We start from the raw sequence: 17859 nt of genomic DNA, 5'->3' as shown, positions 1-17859 counted from the left end.
ATGACAGAATCCAGCCTGGAACAGAGGCCTCTGCACATGGTGCCACTGCCCTTGGAGACCCAAAAAGGCCCTTTCATAAGAGGAAAGTTTCCTTTAGAGCTGGAAACTGAACAACAGACTTTCAGAAGTTTCCACCACAAACCCTCAAAAAAAAAAAAAAGTTCCAACAGCGTAGATGCCTGTGTCAGGGGATGGCATTTGCTTGCATTGTGATGCTCTTCCTCAATTTCTGTGTTCTCGGCCCAAGCTGAGCTTCAGCCTGCAGGTGCAGAATGCAAGGTCTCACAGGGGAAAAAACAACTCTCAAAAGAGAATCTTCGACTTTCAGTATTCAAGTTTAATAACAGAATTGTCCAAATATTTAATTAAAGTGAAAGAAATTAAGGTAAAAAAATCAATTTTGTCATATAGAACTCTATTTTAACCTAAATTGGAATAACCTAACTTACCTACTGCTCCAAAACCTGGCAGCTCTGTTTCCCTACTGCTGCATCTAGTGACCACAAAAGGTGATCCGGGCTATTCCCAGATCCAAGCCAGGGAAGGGAGGGGTCGCTACTGGATTAAACTTATTATCAGCAAGATTCAGAAAACTATGTTTTTCCAAATATACCTGCTGTAAGACATAGGGTGGTTTTCTTGTTGTGTAAGATGGGAAAGCACGGAAAGACCCTGCTAGAAGTGCAGGTGACGTCCTGACGTATTTCCTATGTAAAAACATCCTCTACTTCTCTGGAATAAAAGTTCACATTTCATTTGTCTGTCATTATAAAAGAACATATTTCCTGCTTTGGAGTGATGCAGGTCGCTTATCTATCAAAATGACAACATAGACATCTGAAAGAACATACAACAAAGTCTCATTATTTACTATGAATATATAAAAACTGAAGTGAAATCAAACCGAATAACTTGACTACATGAAAGTTATGAAACAGTTTGTATTTTATACAGAGAGTATGTACACTGCTTTTTGGAAATGTGGGTGTTTATCCATGCAAATTTAATACAAAAAAGCTATTTACAAAAAAAAAAATAATAGGAACATTTTTCAAAAGGAACATTATGTCGGAAGCTCCAGCAATAATGGAAGTCCTGAAAAAGGAATTAATACAGTATTGTACAAGGAGACAATCTTCAGGAACGTGGAAGATGGGCTTTACAAGAACATGAAATGCAAAATGAATTAAAATGCACTATCAAAAATGTTGCAAGTATATACACAATTAGGCATCCATTTTTAAGTGGTCACTCTCCAGCTGTGCCTCAGACCTCCTCCTGCCACGGCCGCACACCTTCCCGTACCCATTCTAGAACCACCAGTTACAAAATAAAACAACTGAACACCACCAGAATGAGAATGGAAAAAGCAAACGCATTTCCCTCGTTCTACGCATTACAGAAGAGCAAAAAGCATTTACATTATTCGCAAGGAAATCCACTGAACCCCCCCTGCCTCTGCAGCGCCCACGGGGAACCGCAGCCAGGGTGGGCACAGGCCGCAGGAAGCGCGTTAATACCCCGGGGAGCCTCTGCGCCAGGCACGGGACAGACACAGCGATCCTGGAAAGATGCCGCTGGGTCACTCGAACGTCAAAATGAAACAAAAGCAAAAAAAAAGCATCTTTGTAATTATTTCCAAATTATTTCCAAATATTCTCCATTTCACAATCTGCCTTCATAAAACTATTGGGGGGGGGGAAGTTACGTTTGCCTTATTTCACATAATTTTGAAAGTGAGGAAATCCTCATTAGTGCCAAGAATTCATTTTACATGACTGACTTCATGTTGTAGCTCAGTTACAAAACTATTGAGGGAAATTCTGGTTCCACTGAAGTCATAGCATCATTTAGGTTGGAAAAGACCGTTAAGACCATTGAGTCCAACTGTAAACCTAACGCTGCCAAAATGGAAAGTTTCCCAAAACAATTCAATTTGCTGTCAGTTTGAGCTATTTTTCTCTTTCAACACTCGGTAAGATACTAAAATAGTTCTGGAAAGACTTTTTGGTTTTGTTTGTTTTAAGATCAGGATTCTAAAACATGTAGGGAAAAAAATAATTCTTCTTTGAAAATGTAGTTGGCCATAAAACACGTAAACTAGAAATGACTGATTATGTCATTTTGATAATTTGCATTCCTTCCATAGAAATTAATCAGGTAGCTTACAGCAATTTTGCAGGGCAAAAAAAAAAAAAAAAAAAAGGTCAAAACCAATGAGGGAACAAATACTGCACATAACCCCAGTTTTAAGATAGTATGTTGTCAGAACTGTACTATATGAAATAGTTAAAGACAAATAAAGCAAAATGGCTTTTTATTACATAAGGAACAGAGGAGCCAGAACGGCTCCTGCGCAGTGGCAAGTTTAATCTAAAATTCCCTTAATCACATACATTCTGTATTTTAACAGTCAAGATCAGCAGAAGTTTTCTTCACAGGAAGAGAATAATTTTTTACCTTCGTATTTATTTTACCAAAAAGATCTGCGCTATAAAATTCCTGATTAAAAAAAATACAGATGGCATTTCCCTCCATTTGTAAATTATTCCAGATATCCCAGTGTGCTGCTACGGGACAAGAGACAGGGACTGTCTCTGTCCCTCCCTCTGCCAAGGGACTGCTGTGACTGGCTCCCGTGAGGGGACAAGTGCCATGAGGGGACAAGTGCCACGCTGACCTGTAAGAGCCGTGGTGCAACCTCCGCTCGGGGATGCTCTGAGGTCCCAGCACAAGGCTCCTCTGCTCCCCACAGTGCTCCTTGCTGCTGGAATTCAAACCGGTGGTAAACTTGTGCTGTCTAGTACTCTCAAGTAAAGCTACCGCTTTCCTTAGCATTTCTATTCAGATCACAAACATCTATTTAAAAAGAATTCCGCAGCTTCTGCAGGAGGAGCGTGGAGCAAGGAGATGTCTCTCCTCTGAGGAGGCCAGGCAGGGGCCAGCCCGGCGGCGACACAGCCCCGCAGGTTGACACTGCTCCCTGCAGCCCCAGGACACGGCCAGCCAAAACACACACGCTCCTGTCACTGGACCCTCTGCGGGGAGCGCCGTGGGCTGAAGGATTCGCCTCCCCCTGCACAAAACAGTGAAAAAACATCTATTTCTTTCGCTACTAAATCTAAAGGCTTTTCACTGGGAAGTGGTTCAACGCGAAATCAACTCAGAGCACCCTCTCCCCGGACAACCACACTTCGCCTTTCCCATTCCTCACCTTAATCGCTTTTTTTTTTTTTTTAAATTCCAAAGAGTCACCTGTAAACAGGATATATTTCCCCAGTTTTGTGCGTGTTGGGGTGGCGTTTAGTTTATTTGCTTTTGGTTTTCAAGCAGAGGTTGCCGTTTAATAGGACGTACCTCTTGAAAGAAACACATACATTAGTCTGACTTAGTGAGGAAAGAGAAATTTGATTTACCAATACAAAAATCATCTCCCAGCTGCAGAAAGTGCAAAAATCTCCTGCAAGTTGCTGGCAGTTGAAATGAGGTGCATTATTACCGTGCCCCCAGCTCCATCCCAGCAGGAAGATGGCTGCTGGATTAAATCCAGCACCTCCCTTCGTCCAGCAGCAGGAAGAAGTGCCGGGCCCTCGGGCCTTCTCTTTGATACAGAGACGACTGGTGGAAATCCAGCTTTAGTGAAAACAGACGCCTTCTCATTTTTTGTTTGAATTTGGCTACGGATTTATGTCAAAAGCCGAGAAGGCTGACGCTAAACAATATTTGAAATAACGTTTTTAGCGCGGTAAAGACTGCTGGTAGGCCTCCTCTGCAGTTTCGCTGAGGTGACGCACCGCCTTCCCAGGGCAGGAAAGCTGTGCTTCAAAGTGACTTTTTCTACCGTCTAATACTGCATATGGCACATCAGAAAATTTGTATTAAATAAATTTTATGGCTTCCTTTGACTTACCCGAGATCGCTATTTTTAGTCAAGAATTTGACACTAAAGCATGGCCAGTTTAAGCCACATTTCCTATGGTCTGCAGCTCACGCGTGCCATTAATTAAAAAGGTGAATCCCTTACTGAAGTCAAGAGCAAAAACTTGCATGGACTTCAGTGCAGCTAGGATTTTACCTAGAAATCCTTATGATTCAGGTCATAGTTAAGTTATTGTTACAAATGTGTTCTTCCCTATTTTATAACAGTTTTAGCGCTTGGTTGTGTTTTGGAAGGCCCCAGCTGCAGAGCATTTCTGAGACACCATGTGGGACCCTGCCACACTTCACAATGATTATTTTAATGCTGCTGCTTTAAGGTCTCACAATATCTGGGACATTATTGCTTAAACGAAAGATCATTCATGTGCGTTGTACTGCATCCAGTGACATAAAAAAAAAACCAGGAAACCATACAAGGCCAGAAGCCCTTGTTGTTGATTCACTCTGTGATTGACAGCTCATACCACATTATTGCAGTAATTTTGTATAGCATTCACAATAACAAGAGCACCCTAGTTAACTCTTAAATTTATTAGGAAAACCTAGTGCAGTTTCCTAAAGCTTTTAATGTTGACTTTTCTTCACATCCAAAGTGAAAACTCAGTGACTACAACAGAAATTGGGCAGGCCTCTGTTTTTAACCATCCTACCAGTTGCACCAAGTATTAAGTAATGACATTGCATCCTAAACAAAATACAAAAAGGGTATCTCAAACATACTAAATGTTGGGAGCAGGGATTCGGGAATCACAGCAGTTCACCGATGCCACTGGAGTGATTTCTTTAAAAAAAAGTAAAGAGGAAGGAGGCAAGTGGCATGCAGTAATGAACAACGGGAAGTCACTCAATCTATGAGCAAACAAAAATAAGTAAGAAGATGCTGGGAATCAAATGGAAAGAGAGCAAGGGGGGATAGTAAGCAAACTCTAGTACAGGGAAGACAGCAACAATTTCCACAGGCTGCTTTAAAATTAAAACTTAAAATTCTTTAGCATCTTTTTTGCAGTTGCTCCTAAAAAATCACGATGGGAACAGACAATTTTAGCAAGGCTTTAGGTTATTATTATTTGTAAAAGCAGCTACAGAAAGATGAGAAAAAGATTCATCCAGGCACAGAAGACCTTTTCTCAGATTGCTCCTAGAATTACTTGTAGGCTTTAATCTTTGCAATGCTAAAAAGGAAGCCCTGGAAGAATCATGATTATCCTTCCCCATTAGCATGAAGGCGGCTATAATAATTTCCAATGAATGGCAAAGCAAGACTGTTTCTAACTTGTTTGTGGGGAAGAACTCCATAGTACTAAAAAAGGAAAAGTTGTTTTAGTAGTTTTCAACTTCAGAGATACAGTTTAAATGAATACATTAATTTTATATCCAGTTTTCACGTTACTTATGAAATAAACTAAGCCTAAAAAAAAGTTAAACTGGCATGCTACATCAAGGGAATTCTTAATCTTTACACTGTGATATAACTTTATAAATTTAGGTCTAGTAGGAGAAAAGTTACTTTAAGATCAGAAAACGTATTTAACCATGACAATGACATAGTAGGGAAGATCAGTTTAGACCACGTAACTGACAGTGACAATTTACAGTTAGCAACTCTGCGGCTAACGCACTGAAAGAGAACTTGGTTGTTGTCAAGTACCGTAGCAAGGAATGGAGAGACAATGACTTATTCTTCTTGAATGGTTGTTCTTCAAATGTAGCATACAACAAGCATTTTGGTAATGAATTATAGTACTTTTTCATTTTAGTCTTAGCATGACTTTTCAGATACCGCCCTTGATGAAAAATAGATATTGAAATCGTTAAAATGACTATTATGTGAATGACTTAAAAAACAATTAGTGAGATTTGAAATACCGTGTTTCAAAGGTCAAAGCAATTCAGTTTCCTTCGACAAGTATTTATGTAACCTAAGACTTACACCTAGGACTTTGCAAATTAAGTTCTACACCAGCCTCTCCACGAGCTGTATTGTAAGAAAACACTAAATAAATACTAGTGGGTTTTAACTTTTATACATGAATCAGCTTGTTTCAATGGATTTAAAAATAATGTATCTTTAAAAAAAAAAAATCTTGTCATCAGAAAAAGGTTATTTTTCTACTCAGCTATTGATTTTAAGGACTACAGTGAATGAAGCAGGGAGTGAACAATACCCCTCCCTCATTCTTTTATGAATTATATTACATGGGGTCTCCATCAACTGGAAAGAACAGAATCAAATCTCGTTACATGCTTGGCAAACATATCCCTCAACCAAAATTAGCTTAGCCTGAAATAAAAAAAAAAAAAAAATCTGTGACAGTCAGAACTTTTTTTAATTGAACTGCCTATTCACGAAGAACAAACTAATGCAAACAGATTTATTACTAAAATTATGAAATTATTTGCAACTCGTTCAGAGAAGAACTCAACTGTGCATGGTTTCAGAATATTCTCAAAACACAGAGAATTTGTGCAGAAGCAAACAAATACATAAACTCAAACCTCTCAAAAAAAACCCACCGCAGTGGAAATTTTTCACATTTATCCAGAAAAGTCTAATGTCTCAGCACAGTGACGTCTGTACAAACTGATTTGTGTGCTATGCCACACTTCGGTAAATTACACAATAAGTCCCGTAAACACTAAAAAGATAAACACTGATTTTTCTCAACTAAATTATGGATATACCTGTTGTAAAAATGTAATGTGAGATCAGGAGCAATATTACACATTATCCTGAAAGTCACAGCGTAAACCTGAGATTTTGGCAGTTTTATCAAAATGTCCCAAACAACTCTGTGTGCATCACTAGTCCTCATGTCTCACCATGTATATTTGTCAAAACCAAAGAAAAGTAGACAACTTTTTTGTCCAACAATACATTAAACCAAAAGTGATTAGGTATTATCAAATTAAATATCATAAATAAAAAGTATTTACAGTAATTTCTAATTATTAGACAACAAAATAACCAATTAGATTGTGCAACAAACTTAAAACACCCAACATGAAAAATGTGAAGTATTACTTAAATCTTCACGTACTGATTTTACAAAAAACTATTAAAATATTTAAAAATTTCCATTTTATCTATTTTAAACAAAGAAATTTCAAAAATGCTTAAGACTATTAAGAGTTATCAATTACACAGGCACTTCACATGTAAACAATCTACAGTACAACTGAAAGAAAAAATATTTGGCACCAACCTAGAAGACTGGAAAAAACTCAATAAAATGTGTCCTTTTCCCATTGTACACTGCTTTGTGTAATCACCAGACACTCAGAGTAAATACTGGCAATGTTAGAAGTGTGTAAGTCACAATCAGGAGTGCAAAAAATAAAGAACGCAAATATCAAGCTTTCCGAGAGAGTGAAAGTGGATTAAAAGTGATCAGTCGCTCGCATTTTTACCATCATACCACGGCTACATTTTTGTCTTACCTTTAAATCAAATGATTGACTGGAAAGATTAAAGGGGGAAGGCGTGCTTTGTACTTCTGAAAAAAATTCAAACAACATTTTCAATGTAGGAACAGAAATCCAGCATTTAACTGTAACACTGTGAGCTGTTAAATGGTAGCTTTTAACTTAACGGGAAAGAGAACCTGATGCTACCGCAATCTCTTTGTGCATCCAATTAGAAAAGAAAAAAAAGAATAATTGTGTTCTTATAACTGTCAGCTGACTCCAAGGTTTTCACATACAACTCCAAAGTAAGGCTCTCCACAGCATCTGGACAGATACTAGTTTTTGATGGCTTGGATGTTCCCACGGAGGAAGCTGAACTGCTTCAGAGCAATCCAACGGACAGATGGAATGGTAAACTGTCTGCCTTCAAGAAGTCACGTCACATGGAGGAAAGCTGAGATACTTTCAATGTCGGCAATTCAAGCAGAGCTTGAACTGTGAGGCCAACCTTCACCAGACCCCTTTCCTCCAGAATGTGATGAGGCAAGCAAAGTCTCTCCTGCAAAATAAAGCGGTACGTGTATCAAGGTTCAGTCATTTTTTTCTCCCAACGTGGGCAACAAACACGTTCTCTCTGAAGTCACGCATACATCACTAAAAGACACTTGCATAGAAGGTATCTTTGGCCTTCAATTTCGTATGTGGCTCTCTACAGTAACAAAATGGTCAGAAACTAATTATATCTAAGAGCTGTTAAAAGTGTTAAAACTATGACAACATCAGAAGATACATAAAAACCTGCTAATTTCATAAAGACAAAGACACTGTTGGTTTCCATAAGCAGCACATATAAACAGGCTGATGGGCACTGTCGGCTCAGTGGCCTACTCCCACCATCCCTTCTTTTGTAGCCTTATTACCAATTTTCCCCTTGGGAAAACTTTGAAGTGCTGATAAACTGGGTCCCAGTAACGAGCCATTCCCCAAGAAAGGCACCTTTCCGTTTCAAAACTCAGCAGACGCCAGACCATTTCCCCAGCTGACAGCTGGTGTTACGTGTACGGAGAAGGGAAATCTTGGCATCTCTGACATCTGAAGGGGCTGTGGCTCCACACTAGATAGAAACTGTGGCAGAGCAGCACCCCAGGCCTCTAAATCCGTGAACTAATTTTCTTGTTCCACTAAAAAGGGTCAAGGGAGTTTTTTGTCTCTTGTAATATGCAGGAAATGATTTGATCTTTAGCCTTTTTTTTCCCCCTCATAAGGGCAAGCAAGAGGATGAACTTGGGCAACAGAAGCATGAATAATGGGCTGCAACTACAGCCACGCTAAAGAGATAGATAATCAGTTAGGCTACATATTTCTGTAATTGCACTATTCTTCCTAGGCAGACACTGAAATTCATGCCTAGGTGAGCTGCTAAACTCAAGACTTTCCAATATCACAACACCATTCTCTTGCATCAGTTCTTTTGCTTAGACAATTGATTTTACAAGGAAGTCAGCATTATTTTTACTATAAAGAACAGAATAGAAACCCATAAATTATCTTCCTGAAGTTCATGCCACAGGCCAGAAATGGAACTTCTTTTCAGATCTTCAAGTTCCTGGTCAGTGTTATAATAACTACTGCCCCCTGAATTAAGCCCCCCCAAAAACCCAACTTCAGTATTTGCTGACATTTTCTGTGGCTATTAATAGTAAGTCAATAAAGCAATTGGTATACCTGTGGAACGCCCAATTTTTTACAAGCGTCAAGAAAGTTTTCAACATTTCTTCGGCACTTTGCCATACTGAGTTTAGGCTGTAAAGACAGGATGTTAGATCTTCCGTCATACATTTGTGAAGGATTGATGCAAATGCAGTAACAGTTGCTAAAACACAAAGCAAATTCTATGAAAACAGCTCTTAAACTACACTTCCGAGCCTTGTTTCTTTTTTTTTTTTTTTTTGCAGAAAAAAGTGAGGAATGCAGCCAATTAATGTGGTAAACATGATTCATGATGTTTTAGGATTGAACTTCAAAAGCTTGCTTTCACATAAGAGGCAACAAAAGTGAGATAAATGACTTACCACTGCTGGCGATGGTACGTGAATGCTGGCAACAGAGCGTGGCCGTATGTGATTGGCTAAATGGCAAAGAACCACTCCATCCATCAATGCTGCTCCGATGTCGTCTGGCAAAATTACTTTTAACCTTGATTCAAGATTCTATTAAAAAGTTCAGAAGTAAGTTACTGTCAACATTAGCTAGTTTTTAATTTAAAATTCAGGATATTGAAAAGCATTCCATTTAAAAGGGACATTTTAATAATAAAATTACGTAAATGGAGTCAATCACGCTCTGAGTACAAATATCCTTTTATCGCTAACCTTAAAAAAAACCCAAACCAACAAGCAAAAGGGAATGTAATGACATAGCTACACGCATTGCAAAAGACATTCAGCCAACAACTACCACGATACATAGCTCTCAAAGCCAGATAATGAACTCACCATTCATAATAGGAAATTTAAGGACAGGAATGGTAGGCTGAATACCCCATTAGCTGTTAACGTGCAGAATTTGCGGGTTGAAATCACACACAGTTTTACTAGGAGAAGTCAGGGGGGAAAAGGGAACACAACCACTTTGGGCATGGCTCTGTCATTCATGCGATGACAGCATGAATGACAGCCAAGGAAAGGGTGGCCACGAAGTGTCCCCACTTGTTTTATTCCCACCCCAGCAACCAGCCAGAAGTGACCCAGACAAGGCACAAACAGCCTTCAGAGAAGTCACACCCCAAATCAGTACCTCCCTGGCAAGCAGAGCTGCTACGATTTACAGTTAACTATAACTGTGAAATATCTTGAGATCAGAACCATACAGAAAACAACGTACCGGAAGTCTGAAATTCAGATCACATTCAGTAGCATATAACCTACAGCAACTTTCTACACTCAAAAACCATTTGGCCATTCAGAAGACTATGAGCATCTTCCTTCAAATCTCAGGTCACACAGCAGCAAACACAGACAGACTTACTAGCTCCCTAGGAAAACCTAAAAACTCAGAAACCTTACAAAAAAATATTCATTTTTCATTTCACTTAATTTTCCAGCTAAAAACCCATTTAGTTCCTGGTTAGTATCTTCGTTGGACCAAAAATAGGACCAGTGTAGCCCGTAACGTGAAATTCCTCAGGACGAAATATCACTAGAGATGCCCTTGTACAGCTGCAATGATTGGCAGGCCTTTATTTTAAAGGTTTAAATTGTGGTACACAGCAAACTAAGCGTACTGCACCCAAACAGTAAATAATGGTACATACATTGCGAAGCTGTCTTATTTGTTCCCTTTCTTCTCTTAAATGCTCCATTTTCCTCCTCATTGTAAATCCAGGATCCACTGCGCCGTAGTCCGGGCGAGATGCACGGCTGAAAGCTATTCAACATTAGTGAAGTTAGTTTTCAGAATTCAGATTAAAAAAGTGCTATGACTAAAAATCTACCGCCAAGGATAAAAATGTGAAAGAAGCTGCAGAACTTTTCCAAACAAATATATTTAAGTATCCTGACAGAAAACATGCTGTCTATGAAACTTATCTTCCAAATAAAATACACAGATCATCTTACTTAAATGCAAATAGATAAAACTAGAAAACATGGAGACAGAATTGACTTCATCATTCAAGTATCCGTTTGCACTTTTGCAAGCGTGTCTTGCAATCTAGCTTTGAAAGTATTTTCATTGTATTTTACTTTTAATTCAATATGACATCTTTACGGAGGCTAAAAAAAAGGACAGAACTCTGACAAAACTTACAATGAAAGACATAAAATATATATACAGACACACAGGCACACATGTGCCTGTGTTAGGTGTGTATATGCACAGGTGCAGTGTTTTTTTAGTAAAGAACTAATTGAAAAAACATGAAACATCCCATCTACAAGTTCAGAGTTGTTCTTTAAAAAGGAGGTCTGTTAAATAATTACATTCACTTTACTATTCTTTATGGTCAGAAAGCTGTCAACAATTCTATTATTTTATAGCACACTGGCAAATAAACACTCTGGTTACAATACCACCGTATCCTTAAGTATTTTATTCCATGCTTTTGAGAAAAAAAAATCAATAGTTACACCTTCAGAACTTTCGATACTGTTTCTAATAGTTTGGATTTTAGCGAGAGATCTAACAATCAAAAGTAACAGAATTTATACACATACTCCTGAAATCACTGCCCTGATTTTATATATTATGAGAGTATATAGTTTGCATACAGAAAAACACAATTCCATGTCACTGACAGTATCTATAGAAGCATCTAAAACCATAACAACTTTGGCTTGTAACGAAGAAACAAGACACCCTTTGCTTTCCTAGCACTGAGCGAAAGGGGTGCTGCCGTTTCACCGACGCGAGCTGGCAGCAGCTCCGAGGAAGCCCACGACCGTGCTGAGAAAAGATGGGCTGGAAAGTCCCACCAAGCCTCTTCCCTCCTATCCAGTCTGCGCCTTCCCCCAGCCAGGGATGTGGATAGCTGAAGCCCTCTAACGATCCCAGCAAGGCATGTCCTGGTACATGCGACTAACCTAACCAAGGCTGACACAGGAGTTTCACGCAACTGCTTACAAATCTCAAGGGCCTGAAGGGCCCCGAAGGAGCCACGTGCATGACCTCGGCCAGACGTACTCTGCTCCTAAGGGCTCACAGGCCAGCATTAAGGAGGTCAAGCCTTGCTACCATAAACACAGAATGAAATTAGACTAAAAAGATGAGATCGTTCTTTCGTAGTAAATTTACACAAAGATTGTTCCCTTAAAACCAGATAAGAGTGGTATTAACTGGAAAAAGGATTGCACAATGGCTTTTCCAAACTGTGTTTTAGACTGTTGATATCCAATATTCATAGACACTTGCACAGAAAAAAAAAAATATTGTAACAAAAAGAATACTGTAACTGCAAAGAAAATAAATTGTGTTATTTCTACCCAGATTTCAGAGGACCAAAAGTCTGCTTTAGACAGCACAACTTTCTTATGAGGGTATGGCAGTTCTGGAAGAGTCAGGGTGCGAAGAAGTACTAAACCACAAACCTCCTGGCAAAGCTCTGCCCAGGGCATCCTTTCACAGGACAAATTACAAAAACCTGCCTGTCTTGAAACCCTCCTACCTCAGCCATCAGGTCTAGAGAACAATTGTGTGCTGTTTCCCTGTTCTTTGACAGTGACTAAATAAGCACAAAATAAATCAGCAGGGGAAAAAAAATTAAAATTAATTAAAAAAATAAATTACTGTCCAACTTGGGGAACTTTCAATTATTCCTTTGCCAAAGCAGCTGTCTGTGTCTCTCCCAGCACTATGCCTTATGATAAGTACACTGTGCAGCTTCATATTCATTCCAGTTCATGCATCTGCTGTCCTTACCATCTCTTCCAGCCTGGGAAATAAACGTCTGATCTATCATGCTATGTTAGAGAACAGCAGCTTACCTGACCTTGGTTTGAGACCAAACGGACCATGAATGTTACCATCCGTCCTTTCGTAATCCTGTTAAAAGAGAGAACATCAATTTTCTTCTATTCATTAGAAGAACTGACTTTTGTTCCCATCAAGACAGTGTTGAAATTATTCTTGCCTAAGAAAACTGAGTCCTGCTTAACTGTAACACGCTCTTTTGAAGTGGACAGTATAAAATAAATACAATGAAAGTAACCTCACTAAATGCAGATAAAATTATCTTACTGAGGAAGAAAAGCAGCACCAGATCAACTAAAGTCTACTCCAAACCATTTCAAACTACTGCAAACCATTCTGCGAACAGAGTTCTAAGCCACCTGTAAGCGGTTACGAATGTCACCCCAACACTTAACATCAAAATATTTCTTAAGAAATATTTACTTTCAGTTATGCAGAAAAGGTATTTCTCATTTCACCATCTAAAAAGAGCTGCACTCCGTAATTTGGTATGTATACGAGAGACCCTTATTTCAACTGGTTTCACTGCATTTGGAGGTTCTCATTCCGCTCCAGCAGGTGAAGTGCCGATAGTTCCTGGTGTGCCTTCCCCGGAGGCCGGAGGGCTCAGGCAGGGAGCAGAGCTGCAGGGCTGCACCGCAAAAGCCACCGCCAGCACCAAGAGGATGAAACTCTCCAACACCTCTCAGCACCTTTGGGTTCCCCGTGGTATAGAAAATACTAAAACCACAAGTTTTACTTAAAATTCTCTGGATGGCTAGTGCATGGGACACCTACAAAGTACGGTAAATTTTGTTTTTGTTTTATTAGCTATTTTCATTAGGAAAAATAACGGAGACAAAGCAATGCAGCTTTCCATGCAGCAGTCAAAAAGAAGAAATCTAGGGAGAGATCAGGCAGTTACAAAGGTGAAATAAGTTGCAGGATCTGTCTCTAGTTTCTATTTTTGAATTTTTATGATGATGAAATATTTCTAATTGTGGTTTCAAAGGAAACTAACAGCTCTGTATCTGCATGGGAAACCTGGTGACAAGCAATGCGCACAAAGAAATGTTCGTTGAATGAAAAACAAAACCACAAACTTGTACCTCAGACGACACAGGAGACTGTGGGGACACATTAGTATTATCACTGTCTTGCTAAAAAGAAATCAAAGAGACGAAATTATAAAAATGAAAATTATGATGTAACAAGAAACATGAAATTATGAAATACACAATACGTGAGACATGCAACATTTGTCAAGTATGTGACAAACTGGCAGCAACTAAATTTAAAGACACTTAAGTCAAGGAAACACCGTTCACTGTTTATGCTGAATATTACTTTTACATTACCTCTGCTTGGTAGAGAAATTAACTTTTCTATTACCAAAGCAAGTAAATCACGGAATGTCCTACTTTTCCCCAGTACACAATCTTGATGACTTTTTTCCAATAAGGGAGTATAATACTTATTTCCATACGGCTTTAGAATGCAAAGTTTGTTTGTGTCGACTCTAGATACCCTCCAGTTCTGTGGCTCGGAGGTGTTCATAAGAGACAAATAAGTAAAACATTTTCTTAAATATTTTACACAATTGCTTTTTCTCACCTCATCATTTTCATTTCCACTTGAACTCTTTCTGGAAGACTTATACTGCAAAAGACACACAATTATTACTTTAAAATGGAAGTATGGTTTTCATTTGAACTAAATGGCTCGATATCACTCAGATGTTACTTATTACTGGTGAAGCTGCTGAGAAAAAACACATGTTACAGAATCAAAGGAGCAAAAAAGAAGTAAAACAGAAAAGGAACATCTAGTTCCTAGGAGAGTCAAAATCTTCATTATGTTGATGAAGGATAAGAGCATTTTAAAACTAAATATGCTCTTACCCTATTTAGATAACTCTGACTGCATGTTGAGATTTAGATGAGATCTGAGGCAGAAATTCTTTGCTGCGAGGGCAGTGAGCCCCTGGCCCAGGTTGCCCAGAGAAGCTGTGACTGCCCCATCCCTGGAGGGGTTCAAGGCCAGGCTGGACGGGGCTTGGAGCAACCTGGTCTGGTGGGAGGTGTCCCTGCCCAGGGCAGGGGGTGGCACTGGGTGGGCTTTAAGGTCCCTTCCAACCCAAACTGTTCTCTGATACAAAAGTTGATCCAAGTGAAAACATCTTAACAAACTGCTACAAGCAGTATTTGTTAGAAAAAATTATGCAACCCATGAAATTTACTGCTCCAATATATTTCGTTATGTAACTAAGATTGCTTACACTTTGAGAAGTTGACCTGCAATTGTAAAAAAACCTAAATTAACAACAAAAAAAATAGAAATCAATATTTCCTTTACAGCTTCAAAGCCTGATCACATCCTTTCATCTATTTAAGACCAGCACTTTTTCCACAGCTGTCTGATTTGTTGCGCGATGCCTTCATCGCTGTCCCACTGCCTGATCACCCTGGAAGTACAGGAATTGGAGCGATTGAAGGAAGAAATTTAGAAAAGAGGTATTTAAGAAAACAAGCCTATTTCATTGTCTGCAGAGCAAGCGTACAAAAAATGGAAAAAACATGCAGCTAGAATTAAAAAGATCCATCACTACACAACTCCAGTAAATGTTGTGTGTATGAGGCTGGGCGACCCATCTTTGCTATAACACAGGCTAAATTAAGAGACTAACCTTGGGACTGGAAGGATGGCTGTCCTTTAAAGATCTGACTTCTGGGGTACATATAGGTTTTAGTTGGAAGAATTTCTTAAAAAGGAAGAAAAACCTGACTTGCAACTATGCTCTTTAATATTAAACAAACATGTAAACTTAGATAGCTCTGCAACAGAAAGCTATATTTATTAGTTACACGTAGGAGATGCTTGCCTTCTTCCAAGTTCTACCTGAGCACTGCGAGACTGTGAAACTGAACAGCTTTAGAGCACTGAATTCTCAACAGCTTTTTGAACTACAGGATGGATGATGCTGACAACGGTGAACAGCACCTCTCTTGAGATCCAGGGTCCAGGACCAACACAGCTTTGGTAGCCACCCTACTGCCGTTCATCTTCTGGGCAACTTAAATGCACGACTGAATAAAGCGTCAGTTGTTGGTTTGTGGGATTCTGTTCTGGTTTGTGGGGTTTTCTGGTGGTTTTGGTTTTTTGTTTGTTTTGAGGGGGTTTGGGTTGATGTTTTCGTTTGTTTCTGTTGTTGAGGGGGTTTTTTTGTTTGTTGTTTTGGTTTTTTTTAAGCTATGAATGGAGCAGAAAGAGACCTATTACATATCAGGAATCAGACAGAGACCTATTACATATGTCCATGACTGGATCTTTCTCTTCTTGGGTTTATTTCCTTTATGTTTGCAGTACAGGGATATATATTACTTTGGCAGCTGATGAAGCAAAGTCTGATTTTCTATGCCCTGCAGAGCTCCGCTGCTGGCTTCTGTTTTACAGGCCTTTGGCCAGTTCAGTGTTCATGTTTTTCCACCATAATTAGCCATATCAAAGCTAGCACATAGTAATTCTTTTCCATTGTGGATATGCTAACAAGAATTTCAGCTTGGACGTAGCCAGGATCCAAAACAACTGCAAACTATTCCCAGGGTGGGGGCAGGGGGAAGGCATTTTGCTTGATAAAATTGTCTTCAGTGATAAGATTCTTTTCACATACTTAATGCCACAAAAGAGTTCAGGCTCCAGCAAGAATTCAGTGCAATGCCACAAGAAAAGGAGTTCTGATTCTTGCAGGCATTCTCCTACCCTTCTGCTGCACAATACAACTGCACAATAAAAATATACAACACAAAGATGCTCTATAAATACTTCTGGATGCTGATCCAAGTAAACTTTCCCTGTTCTAATACGCCCCTTGCAGTAATTTGGCATGTATTCTTAAGACTTTAATGTTTGGCAGTACAGATACAATCATTCAATGAGCTTTTTTGCCAAGAAAACACGGACACTGTATGAATTGTATTTTCACTGGTTTCTTACAACAGCAGTGGTACCTTTTTTTTTTCCCCCCAGTTTGCCTTAGAAGACAGACTTTGTTTCACTTGCTTATTGCCTTGTTTTCTGCAAATGAAACTATCAGTGATACAGTATTTTTTGTTACTGATATAGCCTGCTTAATTTACTTTTGAGACATGTCCATAGCTGTACGTCATGCGCTTCAGGTACCTGCTTCCAGCACAGAGCTCAAGGCTGAAATCTGTCTTAGCATTTAAACACATCCTTTAAAGTTATGAGGAATCACTAACGCCGGTCTTCTGTACCAACAGCACAGCTGTTTAAGTAGTCAAATGACTGAATTCTGTTCTACTTCGAAGGCTTTCCCCTTCCCCTTAAAGGCCACAGGGCAAAATTACTTTAGGGATGAAAACCGTGGAAAGAGGTCAGTAGAATTCCAGTTAGGATACGACTCCACATACTCTTCAGGAAAAAAAAAAAAAGTAGCTTGTATAATCACAAGAACGTATCGGAGCTGTATGGCATGCTCTGTTTTTACTAGAATTTCATTTCTTTGAAGTTCCCCAGCATTTCATAAAGATGTATGATGGCAAAAGACCCAAAAAACTAATTTCATATATGAGAAATTTCATTTTAACTCAACCTAACACCGGTCAGAATTCTCCTATTTCTCTACGATACCCCCAAACTGCTCTAACTTCGCGTCTGTTCTGCAATAAGCAGATACTGACATCTGGTGACCAATGGTATGTACTACGGCAGTAAAGTAATCCAGAGAAAATTTCCTCTCTAAAATGCTCTCTAAAATGCAAACTAATGCAGTGAGAACCAAAATGCATAAATCATTCTTACAACCAAGCTGCACAAAAAGCTAATATATCTTTTCCTACCAAAAAAAAAAAATCATCCCTCAAAATGGATGGGGAAGGACCGATGACTGAAGATTAGTTACTGGCTTTACCAGAAGACAACTGTAAATTACTGTCTTTTATTTGAAGGATAAACAAAGTATTTGGTCAATTTTTTCCTCCTGATTTTCCTGCACTCTCACATGATCCTAAATACATATACATATATATATATATGTTATTATTAAACTCA

General features: G+C 39.0%; 1 protein-coding gene across 1 annotated transcript in view; it reads right to left on the bottom strand.

Moving 5' to 3' along the window:
* Positions 1 to 316: 316 nt before the first annotated feature.
* LRCH2 (leucine rich repeats and calponin homology domain containing 2) overlaps positions 317 to 17859 on the bottom strand; it is a 53605-nt gene continuing 36062 nt past the window's right edge. Inside the window, exons 15-21 of the mRNA XM_054213579.1 lie at positions 14404 to 14448; positions 13899 to 13949; positions 12825 to 12882; positions 10658 to 10770; positions 9417 to 9554; positions 9070 to 9147; positions 317 to 7903 (exon numbers count right to left, since the gene is read on the bottom strand). Coding sequence (XP_054069554.1) covers positions 7784 to 7903; positions 9070 to 9147; positions 9417 to 9554; positions 10658 to 10770; positions 12825 to 12882; positions 13899 to 13949; positions 14404 to 14448 — 603 coding nt within the window. The 3' untranslated portion in view covers positions 317 to 7783. The remainder of the gene's footprint in view (positions 7904 to 9069; positions 9148 to 9416; positions 9555 to 10657; positions 10771 to 12824; positions 12883 to 13898; positions 13950 to 14403; positions 14449 to 17859) is intronic.

Source organism: Rissa tridactyla, chromosome 9 (genome assembly GCF_028500815.1).
Source record: "Rissa tridactyla isolate bRisTri1 chromosome 9, bRisTri1.patW.cur.20221130, whole genome shotgun sequence".
Taxonomy (NCBI): domain Eukaryota; kingdom Metazoa; phylum Chordata; class Aves; order Charadriiformes; family Laridae; genus Rissa; species Rissa tridactyla.
Note: the sequence above shows the minus strand (reverse complement) of the source record. Positions and strands in the feature narration are given on the sequence as shown.